This window comes from Ailuropoda melanoleuca, chromosome 8, assembly GCF_002007445.2.
Source record: "Ailuropoda melanoleuca isolate Jingjing chromosome 8, ASM200744v2, whole genome shotgun sequence".
Lineage (NCBI taxonomy): Eukaryota > Metazoa > Chordata > Mammalia > Carnivora > Ursidae > Ailuropoda > Ailuropoda melanoleuca.
Genome location: NC_048225.1, coordinates 104,204,156 through 104,229,033, shown reverse-complemented (window position 1 = coordinate 104,229,033; position 24,878 = coordinate 104,204,156). Strand labels below are relative to the sequence as shown.

The 24,878-nt window shown below is 54.2% G+C and overlaps 1 protein-coding gene across 5 annotated transcripts in view; it reads right to left on the bottom strand.

The window, feature by feature from the left end:
• The window catches only part of NFASC (neurofascin), a 179,514-nt gene that overhangs the window by 44,694 nt on the left and 109,942 nt on the right, over positions 1–24,878 (bottom strand). For all 5 annotated transcript variants that reach the window (XM_019798576.2, XM_034667109.1, XM_019798566.2 and 2 more), the window contains 12 exons: positions 22,283–22,300; positions 21,404–21,509; positions 19,527–19,723; positions 18,974–19,096; positions 16,427–16,597; positions 12,163–12,213; positions 5,866–5,977; positions 5,263–5,447; positions 3,833–3,964; positions 1,498–1,641; positions 740–851; positions 301–467 (listed from right to left, as the gene is read on the bottom strand). In XM_019798576.2, coding sequence (XP_019654135.2) covers positions 301–467; positions 740–851; positions 1,498–1,641; positions 3,833–3,964; positions 5,263–5,447; positions 5,866–5,977; positions 12,163–12,213; positions 16,427–16,597; positions 18,974–19,096; positions 19,527–19,723; positions 21,404–21,509; positions 22,283–22,300 — 1,518 coding nt within the window. The remainder of the gene's footprint in view (positions 1–300; positions 468–739; positions 852–1,497; positions 1,642–3,832; positions 3,965–5,262; positions 5,448–5,865; positions 5,978–12,162; positions 12,214–16,426; positions 16,598–18,973; positions 19,097–19,526; positions 19,724–21,403; positions 21,510–22,282; positions 22,301–24,878) is intronic.

Sequence of the window (24,878 nt, the reverse complement as noted above, 5' to 3'; positions counted from 1 at the left end):
CCCCCAAGTCCTTTCTCTCTGGCTTGGGAATCTATTATGCCCTTCCTGGGGTGGTGGTGGGGGGTGCTGGTGGGGGTCTCTCTAATCCCACATGGACCGGGCTGAACAGGATTCTGTGCTCCCAGCACCCAGGCCAGCTGGAAGCCCTGTGAGGACACAGGGGCCCACAGGGGGGCCCCATTAGGGATTCGACAGGATGTGTGGTGTGTTTTCAAAGGGAATGGCGCACGGGTATCACTTCGAGGAGACGGCTTCCTTGCCTGCCCCACCCCGCCCTCTCCCTACCAACCTCTCCTTTACCTTTGACCTCCAGGCGGACCTGGTTTTCAGCTTTGCCCAGGATGTTGGTGGCGACACAGGTGTAGATGCCTTGGTCCTCTTTGCGGATCATCTTGATTTCGAGACTGCCGTTCTCGTAGACGTGGTAGTTACCACCATCCAGGTTACTTCCCTGCCCGTTCTTAAACCTCACAACAGAGCAGCGGAACACACAGCACACTGAGAGAGGACTGGCCCCTGCAAGCAGGGCTCTGCCTCCCACTGCTGGGTGGCTCTGGCAAGTCTCTGGCCCTCTCTGGGCTTCGGTTTTCGTCTCTGCACAATAAGGGGGCTGACCTCGATGATCAGCCAACTTTCTCCCAGTTCCGACCCTATAAGGTTGGCTCATCTCACTGAGTACCTACTTTAGGCCAGAGGGGAATGAGGACTCCCGCGGGGGGCGTGGTCTCCTGGAACTTACCATCGGAGTGTGGGGATAGGGGACCCAAAGAACGGGCAGTCCAGCCGTGTCCGGTTGTACAGGATCACCCTAATGAGCTGGTTTCGGGGAGACAGCATCCGGGGTGGCACGTCTGCAATGCCCAGAGAACGGACCTTGGCTGGGGGGGCCTGGTTCCTCCAGTCCCCCCCACACCCTGGATCTTCCATGTGCCCTGGCAGCACAGCAGCTTTCCAAGCACCCCCAATCCTTCCTCCATCACCTCCCTCCTTTAAGAAGCCTCCCAGGGTTAAGGGAGGGAAGAGGAAGCTTATCCATCTGCCCTCAACCTACCCTACGTGCAATCCAGCTTTTGCAAGGGGTCTCCCAGATTATCCAGCAGGTTCTGAAACTGCCCCTCCACCACCCTAAGGCATCTCCTAGCTGTCCCTGCTCTCTTCCTGATCTAGGGGTGACCCTAGTACTCAGAACCACTTCCTACCCTGGAGCCACTGAGAATGCAGGCAGAGTTGGCCTGGCTATGCGGAGGGGGTGAGACAGGCCCCTCCCCCTCCTCTGGAGACACGATCCTAGTATAGAATTGACTGTCTCCACACCCAGCTCCATGGAGCTGAAGGTCCCCATCCTCCCCGGCAAATTCATCTTCAGTCTCCATGCTTCCTCCATCCCATGCTCTCCTACCCACCCAGCCTGGCTGACCTCCAGAGGAGAAAGTGGGCCCAGGACAGGAGCAAGCCCCAGGGAGGCTCCACTGAGGCCGAGCGGAGGGGAGCACTCACCCAGTACGCTGACGAAGGCGTTGGCCAGCAGGTAGCCATGCTCGTTGGAGGTGTTGCACTGGTACACAGCCCTGCTGCTGATCTGGGTGTCCCGGAAGATGATAGTGTCCCCGGCCACCTCACGGTTTGGGTTGCGTGGTGCCGCTGCAGACAGGAAAGACGGTCCTTGTGAGAAACGGGAAGGGCAGGGTAGAGGGCACTTGGGGCTCCGGCCAGGGCTTCCTAAGACGACCGGGGTGCTGTGGAAGATGCAGCCCTGGGTGGCCCCCAGAAGACCCAGCTTCCAGCTCCATTGCTGCCTAGCTGTGTGACTTCGGGCCCATCATCAAACCTACTGGGGCTTGTTTCTCAGTCTGTCCAATGGGACTGTGAATCCCTGCTGGACTTATGTAACAACTGGGCACGTGTGGTTGAGAGCATAAGCCGTGGTGACAGAAGAGGGTCTGAATTCCAGCCACATCACCTGCCGTGTCATTTAGCTCCTCTAGGCTCCAGCAGCCTCGTGTGCAGAATGGGGACGACATATCACCTTGTAGGGTGCTTATGAGGATAACCTGAGATTTTAATGCATGTCTAAGGTCATCAGCAGAGGCCCGGCACACACTGATTACTATCGTTCTTGTTATTTTAACCCATTGTGCATATACTTCAGTGTGTTGAAAAAGGAAAGAAATATACAACTGAATGAGACCTACCACCCTCCCATCCTCAGAGCAGAGCCTTCTTCAAACATTCACAGTTAGACCCGTAAGTCAATGCTTTCTGAAACTGAACGAGTCCTTAAATTTGCCAAGGCTACCTGATTGTCCCAAGAAATGTATCCTAAACTGAGAGAGGATATTTCCTCCCATAGCTCTTTGAGTATGGCTGGCTTGGGGCACAGAAGGCAGAGGCNTGCAGAGGGCAGAGGCTGGGGAGTGGCCGTGGGGTCTCAGTCCTGTTCACACGTCAATCTGGGACTGGGACAAATCAATAAATCTGGGCCTCATTTCCCTCATTTATCAAGTGGGAGAGAATTACTCCCATCCTTCTCCCACTCCGAGGAGCTCAGAATGATAAAGAGTGTATAAATAAAGTTTTCTAGAAATGTAAAGAGTCGCCACTTTTTTCCTCTTTCACTAGAAGGTGACTTTCCTCTGTAAGGTTTCTGGACTGAGCCAGCTGACTTGGCTTGAATGGTCTGTGAACTCATCCAAGATCGCTCAGACCTATAGTGGCAGTAGGCAGAGGACCACCTCGGGTCTGGCGCCCGAGGCGCCACTCCGCAGATAGCAAGTCCGAGCCCGGAACTGGGGAATCAGCGGGAGGTAAATGAAGACGAGGTCATCATCCTTATCACCCATCCCCAAGCCCCCACTCAGCAAAAAGGCACGAAGAAGTCCATGCCAGCAACTTCAATGCTTCCTTCCCTGGCAATTCTCATGGAGCCAACTTTCTTTTCAGCCACTCCCCTTAAGTGACAGGTGACCTTTCCAGGGCCAAGGCCCAGCTGCAAGTCTGGGGCTCTGCGTGTATTCAGTGGTGCTGTGGAGTCTGCTGCCTTTGTCTGCCTTGTTCCCAGAGTGCTGTCATGACAGGGAGAACAGCAGAGGGCAGGCAACGTCCATATCTCTGCTTGTGCCCAGGGCAAGGATGTGGACTGGGAGGGAGCTGTGTGCTTAGCAATAGACCATGCAGGGGTACGGCATTCTCACAAAGACCCACAAGGACATTTTATAAAGTAAATGCGACCGGAGAGACTATGATGGGAAAACCTGACCAAGAGCCCTGACCGCAAGGGGCCCTGGAGTCACCTACTCCAGCCAGTGGGCAGCACTCAATTTCCCCAAATCTGGGCATGCCCAGGAACTGCATTCGTGCGTCTCTGCGCTCAGGGGGAAGTTCCTCCTCCTACCCAGCCTGGCTCTCATTTTGCCCTCAGCAGAGCACGGGGCCGGGGTAACTAATGACAGCGGGTTACTGAGTTCTGCTACCTTCCACGCCCCACCCCCACTAGGAGGCCGGCTCTCTGCTGATACAGCCACAGTCCCCAGACCTTGAACGGGGCTGTGTTGTTGTTTAGGGCAGAAAGCAAGATTCAAGAAAAACCCAAGGGAGTTTCATGCTCCCTAAATATGGGAACATCAGCACAGGTTTTCCGTTCTCTCATATACAGATGAGGCAGGTTTCCTGCCTCCTGAGATGTCCAAAGAGCTGGGATGGTCCAGAAGCAGCAGCCAAGGGGCTGTTCTTTAACTTTATCCTGTGCACCTGGGGCTGCGCCCTAGGGAAGGGGACCTGAAGCCTCCGAGAGGAGACGCAGCAGCGTCAGGTGGGACAATGGCTTGTTACTTACATTGTAGAGGTTCCCCATTTACCATCCACTGGACAGTGGGCTTGGGGTTCCCATTGGCTCGACACACCAGTCTCCCATCCTCGCCAGGAGCCAGGATAAGGTTCTTGGGTTCGTCTAGCCAGTAGGGAGCCGCTGGAAGACGAACAGAGAGCAGCGGAGTTAGACGGCTCGGGGAAGGCAGGAGACACCAGACCGACTCCCGCCAGGAAGGCAGGAGCCCCTGAGTGCCAGCTCCAGCCCCTCACCCCCTGCCCGGGGCTCATCCTCACGGGGTGACTCAGGCCAGCCTGCCTTTGGTCGGCTTGTCTCCATAGATGCTGCCCGCTCTATTTTGAGTTCACAGAACAATAGTTCTAAGCCGGGGCTGCTCGTTAGAATCCTCTGAAGAGCTTTGAACAAGCAGGGACACTGGGGCCCGTCTTAGACCTACTAAATTCGAATCCTCAGGGGAGGCTGGGGCAGCGGATGCTTTCAGAGCCCCACAGGTGTTCCTGACGAGCACCCAAGGGCAACAGCTGGGCAGTTGGTAAAGCGCGCCCGGGGATGGCCCCCTGGATTCTGCTGTGATTGCTGTGACGTCAGACCATTTAGAGAAGGCCTCATATTCACTCTTAGGCATTGGGCTTTGGTTAGAGCAGAGCCGGCTATCCCTTCCAGTTGTGAATATGGGGATACGTGGGGTTTTTTTTCCTGAGAAGTTCCTGTGGATCATATTCTCAAAGATCTTGAGACCCCCCAAAAGGTTAAGAAGCCCTGGTTTGAGTGTGGTGCTAAAACCAAAGTTATAATTTCAACTGGGCATATGCTTCGAAAGTTCTTACACTCTCGGTGTCAGACCTCATCGTCCCCATCATCTGGTCAGCCCCAGGCTGAGGAGGGGCTGGTGCACCCCACCACCCACGGCCAGGACCCGCAAAGGCACACGTGCTCTATTGCCTGCAACAGCTCAGATGGGCCATCGGCGCTGTGGAGGGGGGGAAGTGATTTTTTAAAGAATAATTTGTGCCTTGATGACTCCCCATTTTTAAGAAAGAACCATGCACAAGTACACAGACAGCACAGGGCTAAGACGACACACCGTGAACGGGAATGCAAAATGAGAGAAAGAAAAGGTGCTGCATGAAATCTGAATGGCCCCTGGGGGTACATTCACCTGTAGAGGGAGCCCCAGGCACCACAGAGAGGTGGGGGATGGTCAGGGTGGATGTCCTTCCCCTCATACCCAACGTGTACACACACACACACACACTCTCTCTCTCTCTCTCATATCCAGGGGGTGACGCTATCCCGGGCTGGTCACTATTGCCACTAACTGGTGTGCTCTTGGGTCTCCCCTACTCACCCTGCCCCTCCCCCACCCACAGAGGGAAAGGTGGTCGTGGTATGTGGGGCTGGCAAAATCATCGTAATGAGAAATACACACAACGTACCCTTTACTCTCACCGAGATCGTATGCCGGATGCTGCCCATCTTGTTGGAGGCCAGGCAGAAATACTCCCCAGAGTCCTCCTCGGAGACGTTGGTGATACGTAGAGCCTTGTTGAAGTTCTCAAACTTGGCCTTGTCAGATGGGAGGTCCCCACCCTTCTTGTACCACGCGATGTCTGGTGTTGGGCTGGGAGAGGGACCAAGTGGGACACAAGAATTAATACCAACTGCAGCCCTGCTGTTCTTCTGCAGAGCCTGGGACACGTAGGTGTCCTTGGTGTACATGGACCCAGAAGGACGCACGTGCGAGAGCAGACCTCTCCTGTATGGAGCGGATGCTCGGCCGCAGAGCACTGGGGGGCTACTGTAAAGTCACACGGGGTTTGAACACATGTGCAGGAAGCCAACCGGTCTCCTTTCCTCATCCGTTACCCGTAAAAGAGAGAGCCAGAATGGAAGGGGAATGATGATGCTTTGCAAAGGCCTTGCTAGGGGCTGCCTGTGTCTTTTTGGCCCCCTAAACTGTGGCACGAAGGGACCCCACGTGAATTCCCACCCCCATCCTCCAGGAGAGGGACCAGAGCAGGGGTGCGAGCCGTACGTACACCCCGGAGGCGATGCACTCCAGCAGGAGATCCATGCCGCGCAGCACCATCTGACTGCTTGCCGTGCCCTGGGGGTACATGAAGCTGGGCGTTCTTTCTGCAACTCCTCGTGCTGAAATAGGATAGAAGCAGCTCTCATGAGCCTTCTGCCCAGAGCTGACCCAGCTGGGCCCCAGTGGTCAAGCTAGAAAGAAGTGTCATCACTCCCCCTACTTACCCCCTTACTCTCAGAGGCACCAAGCCCCAGACCCTCCCCGCTGAAACCCCCCCAAGGGCCGGGGCATCATTAAAAGAGGTGTGTTAGGAAGCGCGGGGCTCCCCGGCCCCATTGGCACGTGTGTGAGCAGCTCTAAGTTCTGAAAGGATCTGCCAAGAGGAGTCCAACTTTCTCCCCGGTTCAGTAACCCCCGCCTTCCTGGGAAAGGAGGAAGGGGTTGCCCAAGCAGTGAGAGGTTTACCCCCTGAGCATCTTGAGTGCGGACCCCAGAGACCAATGTGGTGGCCCCCCGGGAGGCCGTCTCAGCAGCAGAGGATGAACAAGAAGGTACATACTGGGGCCACAGGACAGACAACCCGCTCTTTGGGACCCTGGAGACAAGGAGTTGGGATGAAGCCGCAGAGACCCAGAGGAACAGTCAGAGACGCGGGAACATTATTAATGATTTAGCAAACACATGGAGAGACTGAACGAGCAGAGATGACAGGAAGTCACTCTGGGGCCAAGACCATTCTGCTTCCTCACTAATGACTCTGGAAGGGGGCTGGGAGGAGGGTGTTAATTGGATGTGAGAGACTGGAGGAGGGGGAGTGGAAAGTGGCGGCCAAGATGGAGGAGGTGATCTACAATTCAACTAGGCTGAGAAGCCACGCCCGCAACAGCGACAGGCATGCGGGGGTTTGAGGGCCGGGTGGCTCACAGAGATCGACACAGCCAGGACGGCTGTTCAGCTGTGGACGGGGTCATGCAAGTCTGGGCGCACCCCCAGCCTGGCGGACCTGCGCCTCCCCTCTCCTGGGGAGCTCTTTGCACAGATCTATGGACGTGGGTAAGATGGAAGGGAGAAGAGTGAGGTTTTCCAACCAGTAGCCCCAAGGCAAAGGGAAGCTGGAGGAGGCACCCCTGCCCAGAGGTGTAGGGTTATACACAAGAACAGTAAAAGCTAGAAGCTGAGCCTACCCAGGGTGCAGCGGGTCTTACACTCAGGTGGAGAAGCGAGAGGAGGAAGGCAGGCAAAGCTGCCAGGAGCTGGGCGCCATCAGAGATGCCTGGAGTGGGGACAAAGGCATCTTCCCGGCTGGGGGCTGTGAACGGGTCCTGGCAGTGGGGACAGAGTGGCAGGGGAACTCTTATCTCTGTGACACTGATGTCTCCTTGTTGGACAGGTGGCTCGATCAGGAGGGCTCCTGTCCTAGAGGCACGCAGCTTCTCTCCATTAGCCATCAGGGAGTGCATTTCATAGAGCTGGGGTCTACTTTATGCTTTTGTCAGGGGAAGAAATGATGAGATGACTGCACGGTTAGTGAGGCGGCCGGCACAGCGCGTGGCACATATAGCAAGCGTTCAGTAAGTGATGGTGGGATGAATGAATTCAAGGGGACAAGGGGACAAAAAAGAAGAAGGCAACAGTGTACCCCGTGTGTTATTTGTTTCTGCAGATGTCCTCATGTGTCCCACCAGCACACACATATACAACAGTGGCTACTGAACGGGTTAATCCATTATGTGGTTAATCGGTTACCGTCCATGACCCTTGTAGCAGCCGGCTCTCAGTACCAAGGAAGCCTGATACCAAAGCAGCAGCTTCCTCCCACCCGTTATCATGGAATTGTCCAAAGAGTCCAATTAACACAAGGTCAAGGGAACTATGAGGAGAAGGATATTTCAGGGCAGGGGGCTCTGGTGTTAGGCTGGCGACTCTGTCGAGTGCTGGGAACGCTGGGACTATGTGGAAGAGGTCCTGGCTCAGTTGGCATACTCCTTCCACGCAGGGACGAAATCTGCAGAAACCAACCTGCGACCCCACGGACATTTAATTCATACCATGGCATGCAGCACCACAAACACACTTGACCGGCAAAGCACGAAGTATGGGAAGGAGGAGAAACGGGCAGAGTCTCGCTGTGGGGGCCTTGGCACGCTGTATCTGTGACTATAAAAAGGTTACAGCAATACTTCACTTGTAGGATGTGGGCTAGCAACCATAGAATTATCCCAAAGGAAGAGAAGCTACTGGGAAACACGCCAAAGTTCAAAAATATAGGGAAGAACATCTGAGAAGTCAGAGGTAATCATCAGGGCCACCATTTGGTGAGCATTCATGGGGGGCCAAGCCTGTGCTAACAGCTCTCTCCAGAATTCATAGTCATGCTGAATCCTCACAAGAAACCTGGGGGTTACCACCTCCATTTTCAGCAGAGGGAACTGAGGCTCAAGGAAATCCATAGACTTGGCACGGTCACAAGCCAGTTATGTTTTGGATTCTGGACCATTTGGCACCAAAGCGTGTACTCTGATAGCTATACTATCTCACCTCTTTAAAGATGGACACCCCATCTGTCCCTCCTTCCGACAGTCAGCTTTGGGAGTATCAAACCAAAGAAAACCCAAATCCGAGGGCAAAAGAGGCAAAGGAGAAAGACTTAGTGTCTTAGGGAGCTGCTCTGGTGAACCTCTTCCCCTGGGCTAAGATTCCATCCCTCCTTGGTGGCCATCAAATAAATTCGGGCCCAGGCTGGAGAGAGAAGCTGGGCTGGGGATTAAGAGGCGCCAAAGGCATTTCAACTAGCTTCTTAAGGCCATGGAAAGCTTGAAAAGGAGTCAGGGTGACACGTGGTATCAGTAAGGGATGAGAAGCTAGACCCAAAGGGGAGGTGGTGAAGAACTGTGGTCAGCTGCAGCAGGAGGGATTTACATGAAAACTGATGAAGGACAATCCAGCTGGTGGCTTTGGGGGTCACTGCTCCCAAGGGAAGGTGGCTAATTTCTTTCCCTGGAAAAGGAGACCTAGGAAGAATCTCCAAGACAAAGGTGATTACTCCCTAGGGTTCTACATGGTGGAGGATGACAGTCTCCTAGGGTCATAGGATCTCTCCTCCCCTCTTAGAGGTGGGGAGTCAGCCTGTCCAGCCTGATGGCACTTCTCTTATTCTCCCTGATCTTCGGGGTGGGGTTGGACCTAATACTGGATAAAACTCAGAATGTAGACGCCAAAGCTCATGTCGGTGGATTCAGGAAGAGCTTCCCACGTGGGCCCCTCTGACCTCTAGCCCAAGGACAGTCCATCCTTTCCTGCTCTCCCTGGCTCAAGAGTGGGATCATGGGTTTCCTGGGGAATCTGGTCAGCAGGGAGACATCAAGAGATGACAGTGCTACAGCCACCTAGGCTTCAAAGGGCCAATGAAAAAATGTCTTGATCGACTCCTACGAGAGGAAGGGTCAAGACTGCTGAAAACCCAAGTGGCTCCCCTCTGTTAAGTTCTGCGGGTCAGCAGCAGAGAGTCCAATGCATCGGATGTCTCTGAGAACCTTTGCCAAAAACAGCTCTTAGGGGCAGCTGAATCCCACATTTGCTGCTTTCAACTTTCAGAATTAACAGCTCATGGGGTTGGATCTGCGGCATCTCATTCGCCTCTCTGGCTCCAGGAATGGCTGACCAAACAATCCCAGAAGACAAGAAAAACTCTCTGTCTGGTAACATTTGATACCTTCCACTGTCAGGAAATCTCCATAAGTCTAACCCGAGTGCCTCATGCAATAGTTGGGAGTTCAGAGCTAAGGCTCTGAATAGCTTTCATTTTTCTAGTCTGCCCTAAAATCCCTCCCTCCATTGTACTTTCTTCCCATAATGGTGCCTGCTGAACCCCTTGGCTTCTCTTTAAGTTCTCTGTGTCTGTCTTAACTTTAGTCAACACTAAACCATTCCCTTTGATACCAATACTGTGGTAACACGTACTAATCACCGATGTGTCTGACACCATGCTAGCGACCAGATGCATGTTATCCTGGTTACTCTTCATGACAGTCCTATGGGGCAGGTCATATACCTGCTTTACGGAGGAGATGGAGGTTTTCATACACTAAATGACTTGCCCAAGGTCACTCAGGAGCCTGCATTTAATTCGAGGCTGCCTACCTCAGAGTGCCCACTCTTCTCTTCCTTGTCTCCTTGCTGGGTGAATCCTATGTGGCAAGCTACAATCTCAGACCAGCTTCCCCCTGCCGCTCAGCAGGTCAGGGGACATGTGGCATAGGTTCGAAGGGTACCAAACCACTGGAGGAATCACTAGAACAAAAAGTAGTTAGGGGGCGGCCCTACCACTACAAGGGACATGCAGCCAAGCAATTCCAAAGTCAAGCAGACTTGGCTTTTTCACTGCCTTGTGTCTCTCTGTCCAGCCCTGTACTCAGGAAGGACCTTATCTTCCTTCCTTCTCACTGTTTCTTTGTAGAATCACTCAACCTAGCTGTCCTTTGTTCAGCATGTGTCTCACTTTGACTTTATACCCCTTCCAGCTGGCTTCATGCTTGGGTCAGCCCATTCATTCTGCCTTGGATTGAGGAGAAGGGATCGATCTCCATGTGAGTTCTGGCGAGGTTTGCTGGGTTTCATAGCCCTGGATGGTTCTCAGAACTCCCGCTCATTCACTTGTATTCACATCCACCACTGGCCACAAAGCTTAAGTGGTTGGAATCACTCAAACTTCTCCGATTGAGAAAACAAGTCTACGTGCATGTTCTCCTGAATAGTTTATCTAACACAAAGCGAGGCGCTTGGACCAGATGGTCTCTAAGGGACCTTCTGGCTCGGACATACTCTAGCTTCAAGAATACTTCCATAATAGATTACCTGAAATCCAATTTAGAGAAAGGCACATTCCACACCAGTGCTCTGGGGTTCCTGACACATGGTGGTTAGCCCCATTATTTTGAAAACAAACAATGTCTCGAATCCAACAAAGCTCGCCTGCTTCCTTGGGCAGTAAATCTCTTTGGCAGAATCTCAGTGTGGCTCTAGCTGCTTGATGCCAAGTTAGAGCCTTTGCCTCTCTCCGAGGCTCTCCCTCCCTCTTCCTCTCCCCCACTCCAGACACCGATCATTGTTTATATTAGCACATCACAATGCAGACACTTCCTATCTATTGGAGGCCACAATGACTGCCCTGGGGACCTGCAGACTCAGCTTCCGAGGCATAACTGATGATGGGGGCCAGCTGCCTTGCCAAAGCCAGCAAATGACTGTTCCCTCTGGCTGCTCAAGGAAAACAAGACATTCTTGAGCCATGGGAGGGGGAGGCGGGGGCTCAGGTGTGGAAATAGCCAATTACCCTACTAATCAGCTTGAGCAACCAGTTGTGCAATGAGTTAGAAATATGTCTCACGGAAACTGTTCCCAGACTTGCAAGTGTGCGGACTGGTGGCCACTGGCTTTGCACGTGCTGCAGGAGGAGAGAAGCAGCCCAGGCAACAGAGACCAGGCGTGGCCCACCTTCATTTATTCTTTTTTTTTTTTTTTAAGATTTTATTTATTTATGCGACAGAGATAGAGACAGCCAGCGAGAGAGGGAACACAGCAGGGGAGTGGGAGAGGAAGAAGCAGGCTCCCAGGGGAGGAGTCCGATGTGGGACTCGATCCCTGAACGCCGGGATCACGCCCTGACCGGAAGGCAGACGCCCAACGACTGCGCTACCCAGGCGCCCCACACCTTCATTTATTCTTACCTTCAAAGAGAACTCAGAGCTGGACTCTTACTCATTTTTCTCAGAGGGCTTTTAAAGAGACATGGGGCTGGTGAAATGGTACCCCCGTAACTTAGGCTAGATTACAAGGCAGGCAGGTCACGGCCTGCCTTACGACGAGTTAACTAACTATATCACAAAGCTTTCTGCGTCCTTTAAACCGCTAACAGGAACCAGACTCCCTGTTTCCTCCTCACTGTGCGGACTCCTCTCTCCTCGGATATTTTCCATCCACCCACCACAGATTCCTATGTTTCTATGGGACCCTCCAAGACGCTCTTTTGGAGTCCTACTCTGGTCTGACCATCCTGTCCAGATTTCAGCAACTGGCGATTTGCACGTTCCGGGAAACCACAGCACCATGTAAGCTACCTCAAACTCCCCCACGGGCCACCATCCTCCCAGAGAGCAGTGTCCGGAAGGGGGCCCCTTGGCACCTTGGTCTGGCCCACTGTCAGCCCTGCCACCGATGTGAGTTAATGAGACACGGTATCAGTCAAGTTAGGCAAACTGGGGTTAGGACAGGCAAGGTTACTCCCAAGGTTACCGCAGCGACTCACCACTGTACATGTCAGGGTGGTTTCTTAAGGACGAGTCATTATAGGGGTTGTCTGCAATAAACAAAAGAGGGTGAGCGAACAGGAGGCCACAGAGAGCTCATGGAGGCATAAACAGGGAAAGAACAACAGAAATGCAAAGCCACAGAAAACGACCGGGGATTTTGCAAAGGAACGACTCGGCATATTTGGAAAGGAAAGGTGCTTGGTGAAGAACAAGCAACATAAAACAGCCCAAAAAAGGGAAGAAAAGGTTAAATCCTGCAAAAGAAGGCAATAATAAAAGAAATTTCTTTTTAATGAAAGAAATTAGGCTTGACCTTTAATGGCTTGATCCTACTGTATTTCAAACAAATGAGATAAGGATTAGTGGTATCCCGAAGAGGTCTTTTGAACAACTTCCCATCAAAATCCTCAGTTCCCAGGACTCTGGATCAGGCCAGCTCCCAGGGCAGCTAAAGAGAAAGGAGTGTGAGTGAGCCCTGAGGAAAGGAGCAAAGCCCTCCCTGGGCAGAAGCTAAGGTGCAAAGGTGGGAGGTCAGTGAGAGAAGACAGTCCAAGAGATACAGTTCATCAACTGAGAGAGAGGGACAGAGGGACCCTTGGCAGCGCCCAGCGATTGTGGGCCGACCAGCAGCAAGCAGCCCCCCCACCTGACCAGCCCCCCCCCCGACCAGTGGGCACCACCCTGGTCTCTGAGATGTCTGGTGGCAGAAAGCTCTCCTGGGGAGGCCGGGAGTGCTCCAGGGAGGCAGAAAGAGCCAGATTGTGGTTCAGATTTTTCGAAACAGAAAGGGAGCCTGGACAGGAGAGAGGGAGTACACGGGCTCAGTGTTCTACGCTTGGATGGGAAAGGCCCATGGACTAAGCTAGAGGTTCAGAGCTCCTAGACTGGCTTGGGCTGAAGTCATTCCTTAAGGAGCAGACGGGTGCCTTTGGTTCCAATGTTAGGTAATTAAGACTGCTGGGCATTTAATCCTCAGTGAAAGACGTTCTGGAATAGGGCACTTAGGCCTGCCAAGACTAGGCTTTTCATTCTTCTACCGCTATCCCTGTCCAGCTACTGGGTTCAAGTTTTGACGGCACCCGCAGGGGGTGGGGGGCGGCACAGCCGAGTGGAAGCCAAGCAGACAGCCCTGAGAAGCCGGACACGGTCCAAGCAACACCTGAGGGAGGCAAGGCACCGTGCCGAGTATTTGCATGTTTAAAGACAGATCAACTCCTATTACAACCGATCTCAGAGGCTGCGTGCACTCTTTGCTGGGACCCGTACTGCACGGTTTCCCCAACGTGCTTAAAGCCCGGTAGGGAGGTTTGTATTACTCAGAACTATCCCTTAAGATGGAGTGTGTTGCAAGACCGAGCCTGTCTGGGAAGTCAGCTTGGGTTCGTCGGAGCTAAGGGTGGGAACCAACCTGCGGTGGAATGGAGAGGCAGGGTGGCAGAAGGGAGGAGGGGCTGAGGACGCCCTTGGGAGGGAGGGGACATTCCTCTCTGGGGGGAGGACAGGGGCACACAGCTTAAAGGGCCTTGGCTTCATGCTCTCAAGCTCCCACACCACCAGGTGAAACAGAACTGCTCTCTTTCCAGAGAAGTGACCCAAGCCTGGAACTGATCTCACAGTTTGTGAATTCTAGAAGCAGCCCATCTGAGCAATTCTGCGAGACTTCCTGCCTCCTAAGAGGGCCACTTAGACAGCAGACATGAGGAGGAAGCAGGGCTAGTGCTCCGCAGTCTGCCTTCTCCCTCACCATGCTCACCAAAGGGATGTGTTCTGGCGCGGGCAAAGCGGGACAGGTGCATCACCTCTCTGTGAGTCTCACTCCACTGTTTGTCTTTGCATCCCAAAACAAATTTTAAAAATAGTTTCAGATCGCCCAGCGTTTTATATTAGATAACTTTCTCCCCTACATTTCCTTAAATGTAGGTAAATGCGATTGGCGTCTTCCCGCAAGGGGCAAACTGTGACAGAAACCCTCGGTGAGGAGACGTTGAAGCGGTCCCAGCTTGGCTGTTTTGCTCCCACCCCCAGACCTGGTTCTGAAGGTACAAGGAAGAGCCTGTGTTCTTTCCCGGCAGGAAAGCAGAGAGAGCACAACTGTGCTATTTTAAACAACTGTACCCAATTCGGGACTGGCTCAGATGCCCAGAACTTGCTCCTGGCCAAAGCTGCCCCTGGGAGAACTCCAGGAAGCAGACAGGGCTCTGTTCCCAACACCTGGGGGAGGTCCTTGCATTTGGAGCAAAGAGTTTTCAGTGGAGTGGGGGACCCAGAAATGAAGCAGAAACAAACAGCCCTTACCTCCTCTGGTAGAGAAAAGGATGTTTCTGGAAAGCCCAATTTCTAAATGTTGTTGAAAATCTCTAACTGCCCAATTCCCCTAAGGAAGGCTCTTTAGCACCTCCACCTCCCTGCCTCTACCCTGTGTGACCTTGAAGGCCTCTGCCCAGGACCGCAGAAGGTCACCTGACTCAGTCCCCAAACAGGAGTCTGACTTTAAGCATCGCACTGGGCAGGCAGAGAGGAAGCTGGGTGATGGAACTGAAGACCGTCCAGGGATCAGCTCAGCGAGCGTCTTGCTCGATGCTCCTGTCGCCCTCACCGCCCCATGCTGCCAGCCCCATCCTGGCTCCGGAGGCCACTCTGAGGTCCTGGGCAGCCCACACTGTCCTCCGCAGCTCAGCCAGCTGGCAGGCGATCGTTCCTGACGTGCACTGAGACACTTCAGACAACCCAACTTTCTTCTCCAAGGGTCCCCTCTGGGCCTGGGTCCGGAATAAGAAGGCCAGCGAGGGGACAGCAAAGTAGACAGAAGCTGGGTCTATCGCCAAGAGCATGCGGGGGCTTATCCCGGGGTTTCCGGCCATCCTGTCGGTTAGCAAATTGCGGGCAGCCCGACTCCAATTCAGAAGAGCCGTGTGGGAAGCTGCAGAAGTGGGGGTGCCCGAGGAGGGTCGATGGGGTCCCGAGAGAGGGAAGATGAGAGGCAGAAAGAAGAAAGGAAGAAGGAGGGAGGGAAATAGAGAAGAAAGAGGTGAGAAAGCAAAGGGAAGACAATGAAAAGGAGAGAAAAACTCCCACACAGGAGAAGGGGAACAAGAAGGGAGCTGCCTCTCGTGGGTCCACCTCGATGCCGGGTGGAGACGGAGTGTGGGGCTGGGGCTCTCAGCACCACCTGCTTCCGTCCCCGGCAGGGGCAGCTGAGGAAAGAAGACCAGGCTCCCAGCTGCCCTGAGTGAGAAGCAAGCTCTCCTGGCCTCTCCCCCCAGAGGCGTGTGGGCTCGGGGACGCCGGGGTTCAGGCTCTCTTCTGCGACCTGGGGCAGCTGCCAGAGCCCACACGGTGCCCTTTGCTTGGCTTCCCCCACAACCACCACTGTCCCTGGTGTGGAAAACAGCAGCCACAGCTGACTCAGACTGACCAAGGTCTTTTGGCGGGGAGGGGGCTCCTCTATAGAAGGCCTGCTACGAATCCACGGTGCGAACGAGCACAGCCACCTGGAATTCAGTGTCCTAGGCAGGCTGAGGACTCGCAGCCAGAGCTCCAGGCCAGTGGGTCCCCGGCAAGCGGCGCGTCTGGGAACTGACTACTCGGTTCTCTCCTCTGTGGAGGGCTACCCACGCTATCCTGGGTCAGGCAACGCTGACTCCCCTTGGTACCAGCCAAACAGAATCAGGAAATACAAATGAAAACAAATAAAGCTAGGACGTAAATCTGCAGCTAGCAAATGTGGTCATCCCATGTGGTCCAGCATCAAACACAGTTCATGTTGGGGTCCCTGCTAATGCGGATATTCTGTATGGTGGCTTTATTTCTAGAAGGACAGACAACCAAACGGGGCCTAGATAGAAAGGAAAATCTTAAGCTGAGGGCCCGGGAGAGATGCCTGGTGACCACTGAAAGCAGTGCTTCTCCGATGCTGCTGTGTCCTGAGCACCTGGAGAGCTAAGGGAAGACACGGAGGCTGGGAACGTGGAGGCAGGCTCGGGACTGGGCCGGGGATGGCTGCCCCATTGGCCAGATGATTCGGACTGACCCCGAAGCTTGAGAAGCACTGACTCAGAGTAGGACCACGTTTAACTCAAGGCTTCAGAATCAAGAGAGGTGGTTTCAGAGCCACTGAAGTAGCCCAGGCACCATGAGCTGGAAGGATTTCTGGGTCAGCCTCGGGGACAAGGCTGCCCCCAGACACAGGTACCCGGGGCTCCGTGGGCGCCATGGGCTTCCGCCCCTGGCTCCCAGCCCCGGGCCGGGACCTGCACTTACTGGTGAGGACCTTGAGGGTGAAGGCGTTCTTCTGCTGGATGGTGTGGGTGAAGTGGAAACGCGCGTTGCAGCTGTAGTCTGTCTGCGTGTCCTGGAGCATCACGTTAGAGAAATACAGGTCGCCGTTATGGCCCTGAGAGACGCGCTTGTCTTGTGTGATGGGCTCCATGGCTGTAAGGAAGCAGACGTACAGACAGAGGTTAGCGGTCACGGTAACAGGAGTGACCGTCGTGATCGGTCTGGCGACTGAGCACCTACAGAGCGCTGGGTGGGGCCAGGAGCTCAACATGATTCCGTCTCATCCTCTCAACTCTGAGGGAAGGTTATTCCCATTTTACAGACAAGAAAGCAGTGGATTTAATGTGTCCTGGGTTGAAAAGCAGTGAGGGAAGAGGAGGATTTAGATTCGGACCGTCTGCCCACCACGCCCATGCTCGGTGACCAGACTTTTCTAGCTCCTATTCACGTCACGAAAGCTCCGATGGGCCCCGAACCGGAGGGAGGGAACACAATCCTTCAGAGGCTCCCAAGCCAGGAGTCAAATTCACTTGTTTTCTTTTTTAAGCCCTCACTCCCACCAGGAAAGAGAAAGGCCCTGCCAATTATAATTGTAAGGTATGTACTGATCAATGACGCACACCATCGATTTTGTAGGAAGCTTTCTAATTTTTGAGATATTAAAAGGTGAAAATGGTGCTTTTTAGAGTTAATGACATCATGGGGGCAGCTGAGGATGTGGACTACATTAGCTATGACTTTTGAAGCATCAGATATCAATTCAAATGATCAGGTCTGCAGGTTATTGGGTTCGTCAAAGCGTATTTGTCAGGCTGACCATTCATAGCTGACTCCCTCCCATCCCCCACAACTGTTGATTAAGTCACCAGTTTTTAAAGCGCAAGATTAATGATGCTGACTTTCCAACGATGGGCTGGTCAGTTCTTCAAATAACTTATTATCAAAGATTACCTGCAGGCCTACTGTGTGCCAGGCACTGTGCCCGGGATTGATGAAAGAGTGATGAGTAAGACAGTTCCTGCCCTCAAGGAGCCTGCAGCCAAAAGAGGCGGTAGATGAAGAAATCACTGCTATGCAAAGTGGTGAGTGGGAAGCCTGGATAAGAAGGGGATGAGCTGAGAGGAGGAGAACAGAGTCCCTGCCAGGGGGCCCTGAGCTCCGCCTTGGAGGCTCCATGACACCGGAGAGAAGAGACAGGAGCCCTAGGAGGTTTCCAAGCAGCAGGAACAGTGGGTGCTAAAGGTTAAGAGCACACAGCCGGGGTAGGAGAAAGGCCAGGGAGGCAGAGGGAACTAGATCAGGAAGGGAAAGAAGTCTGGACCTTGTCCGAGGTGATGGAGGAGCCAGTAAAGGGCAGGGAGCATATGAATGAAATGACCAGATTTATGTTTTTAGAAAGACCGGGGAGGCCAGTTACGGATGATTACTGCCACCTAGGGAAAAGCTGGTGGTGGCCAGCACTGGGGAGATGCCAGCGATGATGGACAGAGGAGGGTCATGAGATCTGCTCAGGAGGCAGCGTGGACATAAGGTGGTGACAGGTGTGATTCAAGGGACGAGAGAGTCTGAACGGTTAGTGACCCCACCAACCCTCCAGCCTGTGGCCAGGCAGCCTTAACCACGCACATGCCCCGGGATGACAGAGAGTGAGACAAGGGGTGAGCACAAAGCCAGACTCTCTCTCTGCAAAACAGCTCACTACCCTGCCTCTTTTGGAAACAGGCTGGCAAAAACTCAGGGATGGACGGATGACGGATGCTAAGCAGGCAGGCAGATCTATAGACTGACCGATAGATGGATAGACGAGGGGGAGGGAGGCACGTATAGAGGAGGGGGAGGGAAACCAGGAAGACACAGATAGCTAGCAATGCTCTAGGCACCTTTATAACACGCCCCCACTTACTCCGCTTGAAAACATGGGAAGAAACTGAGATCCAGAGTGGTTAAATGACTCAGTCCAAAATGAAACAGGACAAGCTCTCAGTGACGATACTTTGCCCCCTGCTACAAACATCCTGTCTCCCTGTCGCTCCTTTATCAAAGGTTTCATTCCTGTGGCCTCTCTGTCCTTGGAGGGCAGCACTTAGTAAATCCAAACTGACCAAATTGTCAATTGGCTTATTGACAGTCTCTCTTCTTCCCTTTCTCCGTGCTGTTCTTCATCACCAATATCACTCAGCACTTACTGTGTGTCTGGTTGTTATCAGTACTTTGGACGTATTAACTCATTTATCCTTACAATGATCCTATTAGATAAGTACAAGTATTAGCCCTATTTTTTTTTTCCAGAGGAGCCAACTGAGGCCCAGAGATGTTAAGCAACTTGCTCAAGATCACACAGCTAATAGCAGCTGGGCTAGGAAAACGGCCTGAGCCGCCTCTCGATGTGTTCTCAGTCACGTGGCCCCCTTACACCTGCTTCTCACAAGTCAAGGTCTTCCAACCTTAGGCAAGCCCCTCCCATTTGACACACCCGCCCCACTCCCTAAGAGGAAAGTAGAAATCAAACGCCAGGCCCCCAAGACTCACAGCTGCTCATCCAGAAGATGACTGGGGACGGAAGTCCAGGTGGGGGGTTGCACTGGAGCGTCAGGGGAGCGCCCTCTTGAACCACGACGGGGTCTAGGTTTTCCTTGGGCCACAGGGGGGACTCTGGGGAGAATCAGACAGAGGAGCATGAAGCGGGGGTGATGGAGGGCAAGGAGCCAGGAGGTCGGCTAGAGGCAGGCATACAAGGAGGAAAAGCAGAAGGGCAAGCGGGAAAACAAGGGAGCAGGCGGAGACGGCCCGTGAGTCTGGGCCAGGTGCAGCAAGAGAAGAGAGGCCTTCTCTCTCCTTCCTCTCCTCCCATGCCCAGAGTGCCGGTGAAGTTCAAGACTCTGGCTTGGAAGCCTCCTTTCCAAGGAATCTTTTTGAGTAGGGCTAGGTGTCGCCCTGCTCAGAGGCAGAGCAGCAAGCAGGACATGCAGGGTACCAAGGCACCGATCGGCCAAGGGCAGGGGCGGCCCTTCTGGAAAGACCCTCCATGCCCGCCCCCCCTTTCACCAGGAGCAGGGCACGCCACTCCCACCGCGCTACTCACTGGACACCTGCAGGCGGATCCTATTGGACAGGGCTGTGCCAAATTTGTTGCGGGCAAAACACTGGTACTCCCCCTCATAGTCCTCGGGCCGCCCCCCACTGCGGAAGTCGATCACCAGGGTCCCAGACCGCCTCCTCATGGACACCCGGGGGTCCTTGGCAATGTTGAAGAACTTGCTGTTTCGAGTCCAGTGGAAGCTGTGGACAGTGGGGGGTGGGGGGAGAAGCAGGGACAAGAGAGAGGACCAGGGTGGGCTCTGGGCGAGACCCTCAGGGCCATGGTCCCTGGCCCAGTCCTGTAACCACACCTCCATACCACTGCGTCCCCACCCCAGCTAAAGGGCAGCACTGGCTGGGAAGCGAGATAAAATGCAGAGTCCCAGGTCACAGGCACAGGTGAAGCTCTGGGGCGGGTTCCTGACATTAGTGCTTTCACCCAGCCGAGGCGGGCAGTCACGGCTGCAAGTGAGAGGCATCCAAGCAGCCACTGGGGGATTATGTTCTTTGCAGGAGCAGGCAGGGCCTTTGAGTTTTATAAAATCCAGAGTCAGCTGCGGCTTCCACCCAGGGCATCCCAGCCTCCGACTAGGAATGCAAACCCAAATTCGTATTTCACCGAGCCAAGCATACTAGGCAGCTAGCTCTGGCTCAGGTTATCTGCCCCCGCCCAGGGGGTGCAGAGTATAAAGCAGTGGCCGCACACCATAGCCCAGGAGGGGCAGCTTGGAAAGACCCAGCAGCCTTCCTAACGCTGATCCCAGGGGTGAGGACGCTACAATCTCCCTTTGCTTCTGGGGCGGGGGTGCATCTGCGGCTGCCCAGGCCAGAACCTTCGGAGAAGCCGGAGCAGTAGTGGCTGCTCAGTGTCATGGAATCACTGTCCCTTCAGAGGAACCATGGTGGGAAGACCAAACTTCAGAAGGCCATCTATGCCCTGCCTGGCCCTCCCGGGTGACCTGCTTCTTCCTGCCTGGATGAGAGAGGCCCTGCTTGCTCTCGGGCTCATGCAAACCAGGCGGGGGGTGGGCAGAGGGAGGCTGCCATACACCCGAGGTTCCACCCTGCCTCGTTGCTCCTGACAGACGCCCTGCATGGGGTCCGGTCATGTCTGGTCTGAACGGTGCAGGCTGTGGCTGCTTTGAAGGTGGGGGACGAAGAGCGAAACATCTCTACATCTCCAGTGTCTTCTGTTTGGTAGAAACAAACCTGGCCTGGGAGGGGGTGGCAGGCGGGCGGGGTGCCATCGGAGGCCTGGGTTTAAATCCAGGCTCTGCCCCCTTTCAAGCGGGGTGACCTTGGCAAAGGTACGTCATATCTCTGTGCTCCCACTTCACTTCCCTTCATGAGGATGTGGGACCTCTCTAAAGGGCAGCGAGGTGCTCTAACGAGACGGTGTGACCAGCAACACCTAGCTCAGCCTGCACACCGCAGGCCTTCAGCTCTTGTCTGCCGACGCCTCATTTGATGCTGACGTGCTCACAAGCCGAGATGCGCTCAGAATGAAGACTCAAGTTAGATAGCAAGAGGAACTTCCGATAAGCTAGGCATGGGCGGTGGGGGGGGATGTTGGGGACGTAAGGCAGCGGAAAGAATGTGTGACACCAACAGTCAGAAAACTTAGTATCTAGCCGTGGCTTCATGGTGTGACCCTAAGCCACTTAAGAGTTCTGGACCCCAGTCTCTTCATCAGGAAACTAAATTTCTTAGTTCTCTGAATTGTACTTTCCACCTAGTAGGTATCCAAGAGGTGCCTGCTGGATAATTTATATATTTCAGTTGCTTCAACTGTGCTCGGGGGCCAGGGCGTGGTTTCAGTACCTCTTTGCAGGAGTGGGGGGGGGGTTGGGGAGGCTTGGATTTACCTGCCAGGGCACTCACCTGGGGGCAGGGTTCCCCTTTGCTTCACACTCAATCAAGATGTTATCGCGGGGATCCACGATGTGGTCCTTCACTGACTGCTTGGTGATTGTTGGGGGCTGGGATACTGCAACAGCACAAACGGGGGGCGGTCAGGGCTTCGGGGCCCTGGGTGGGGGAATGGCTGAAAGAAGAGCTTCAGGAGCCACGTGACAAGCAGGCAAGCAGGGGGTGGGCAGTGCCCCATGCCAGGGACCCAGCTCCTTAAACGGGGATGCAGGAAAGGGGGTTATGGCAAGGACTGAGCATAAGAAGAATCCCTTTAAGATCTCATGGAATCCCTACGAGAAACTTCTGTTTTACCCATTCTTCTATCCCAATGCTTAGTACAATGCTTAGCGCACGAGAGTTCTTGAGATACATTTACTGAATGAATCAAGGAACGCAAAGCAGCTAGCTTTCCAGAACCCCGCGGCCAGGATGGTTCTCAGCCCTGAGGGTCAACGGATGGCCAAACTCTGGTGACACTGGAGCTCAGAGGCTCAAGTCCCCAGGGACTTGTCACATGCCAGAGAGCCAGCTCCTTTCACTCTTGGCCCCCACCTCCAACGTTCCCCATGGTGCTCCTGTGCCGGCTCCCAGAGCACAGGGAGCAGCGGCCCCTCTTACCCACCTGCGCCTCTGCCGTTCCCAGCAACAGGGTGTTCTGGATGAGCGGCTTCCCTGCCCGTGTGGCAAGCGGCCGCACTACCAGGCCTCCGGTGTCAAGAAGTCAAGGCAGGGTGGAGAGGCGGCTAATCCCCCCCACCGGTATCTCCTCACTTGGTCTTCTCCCACCCCTCCTTGCAGCCCTCCTTCCTCCCAGAGGCACGAGTGCAGAGAGGCGCCCGGGGCACTTACGCTCATTCTGAATGCTTGCTGTTAGTTCCGGTGGGTTAGCATTGTGAGGGGAGAAAAGAAGACATCGGTTAGAGGTTATCGCGTAGGACTACTCGCCCAGGTTGCTGACGCCCCAGCCTACAGAGGGAGCGCTGAGGCCGGCCTGGGCAGGGCACAGCGCCTGGGCTCTCTGCTCCTGGCTGCAGGGCTCGGAGGGACAGCCACACAGAGGTGGGGACAGTCCCAGGGAGTGCTTTGTGGAAGAGGTGACACCTCCACAGGGAGCTCAAAGCACACAGCTGAGCAGAAAGGCCAGCCTCTGACCAAATGACGTCACCAGGGAAGTCCAAATATCAAAAGTGACAAGGCTGCTTGAAAGAGGCCGGCTCCGAATACGCTGCCCATCCTCTCTAGACGCCATTGAGGAAAGCAGGCTCCCTGGCCACTGATGTGGGTGTGAGAAGCCTGGGTGGCAGCAGATCTGAACCAGGGCTCCAGAGCAAAGCCCCAAGGGCCCAGCATGGTCCACAGGTCTCACTCCTCCCACCGCACCTGCCCCTCTGTCACACATGCAAGCACCTTTTTGCCTACCCTTTGGAAAATTCTAGGGACCGATGAATCACTGTGGCTCTGCTCATGGCAGAAGTACATTGCGCTATGGAAATCCCTCTTCCAAATACCTGCAGGGATGAAGCGGAGCCCACCACTCCTTTCTGCGCTTTTTATGGAAAGGATAAAGAAGCAGGTAGCGCAAGTCTCCCCCAGCCCTCACCTGAGACGTGCATGGCCCGTGTATAGGTATGAGCAGATTTGAGGGCGGGCTTCTCAAACTGTGACAAATATATGAATCACCTGGGGGGCTGGTCTGGTTAGAATGCAGGTTCCGACTGAGCAGATCCTGCATTTCTGACAAGCCGCCAGGTGGTGCTGATGCTGGCGGGCCGGGTACCACATTCCAGACAGCAAGACTTTCGATGGTAATGAACTTTCTGGGGGAGAAGGCCTTGGTTTACAATTTGCAGAAAAGAGAATATGTGTTTCTGTAACTTTGTAAAAGGCCTTTTCTTGATGGTTGTAGCATGAGGCCCTACGCCAGGCTTCTACGCGGGCGCTGATGTCAGGGACGTGTTGGTGTTGTGGGCTGACTTTTTCAGGGGAAAGCAGAGGCTGCAGGTGAGCCCAGGTGACCTCAAAGCTTCCTGACTCAGCCACAGTGAGATGTGGAAGAGGAGCTTAGGGGCCCAGGGAGGGGGCGGCGTGGAGAAGGCAGAGTTAAGGCAGGACCAAGAGGTTCCAGTAGAGTCCGGAGATAGAAGACAGGCATCAGGGAGGAAAGGTGGAGTGTGGCAGGAAGGAGTCCCTGCCATGCACATGCTGTCAGTAAGTGTGAGTCTTGAGTAAGACGCACTGAAAGGTTCAGAATAATTCTTTCAAGTGGGCCAGGCTCATGTGACCTGCTGGGGCACAGAAAAATCATTTTGCCTGCTTTACCGTTTGCCTGGGTGCAGCCTTGGAAAAAAAAAAGCAATGAATGGTCCCAGGGAAAAGCAGAAATCTGTGGTTTCTGAACACATCCTCCCTGGAGCTCCCCACGGTGGCATCTTCACCCATATAAGATCTTCCTGTCAGGGGCCCGAGAAAGGTAGTTCTGGAAAGTCAGTGTAATTGGGCATGAAGGGCAGGTGGAGAGAAGGGGCCATTTTCAGGAGAAGCAGGGGTAACACCTGACCTACTTCTTTGGACCACCAGCCCAGGCCTGTGGTTTCTTCATCTCAAGACACAGTTGATTCTTCTCGGGTCCCCACACACCGTGGAGGGCTCTGTCCTTGCCCTGGCAGAGGCTCTGCTTTGCCCACATGGCCTTTAAGCCTCTCTTTTAAAAAAATCAAGGGCTGGCTCAATGGAAAGAGCCCTAGACATTATCCAGGGAATCTCAGATTCTTAGAAGGGAAGTCACTCAGTTAAGGGCACATAGGAAATTTGCTGTAGAACTGGATGAGGACCAGCTCTCCTATAGTCTGGTCTAGAGCTCTTTTTACAAATCTATCCTTGGCCAGAGAGGTGGACTGGCCAGGTGGGGCCCCAGCACGCTCTTCTCGTTGACATTCCGGACAAAGGTGAGTAAGAGGGGAGGCCATGGGGGAGTGGAGACTCTCAGAGCTGGCCAGATGCTGTCCCCAGCACCACAGTGAAATCAGGCCAGGGCCCTCCTGAAGAGTCTACTTCCTTAAAGAGGTCACGACATCTACAACCACCATTGTGTCACCAAGGAATTTAATTCAGAGACACAACCAACCCCAAAGACACGGCAGCACAGGGAGATGATGGTGAGGACTGCCCGCCTGGGAACAAGAGAAACCTACCTAGTCCTGTGACACTCCCCCAAACCCCAAACCACCTGCCCTTCTCTCCATCTACAAAACTTGCTGGTGATGTCAAGTGGAAAATGAGTTTGCTATTTTGGCTTCAACGGGGGAGGGAAAATCTTCCAATGAGCTCTGTGGGGGTAAGGCAGAGGCCTGCCCCGTCTGCAAGGTTTCTTTATCCCTGCACTTCTTCTCTTTCCCTGGCTGATATCTACAGCCCCTGGCACACATCCTTGGAGGATGGAGTGTGG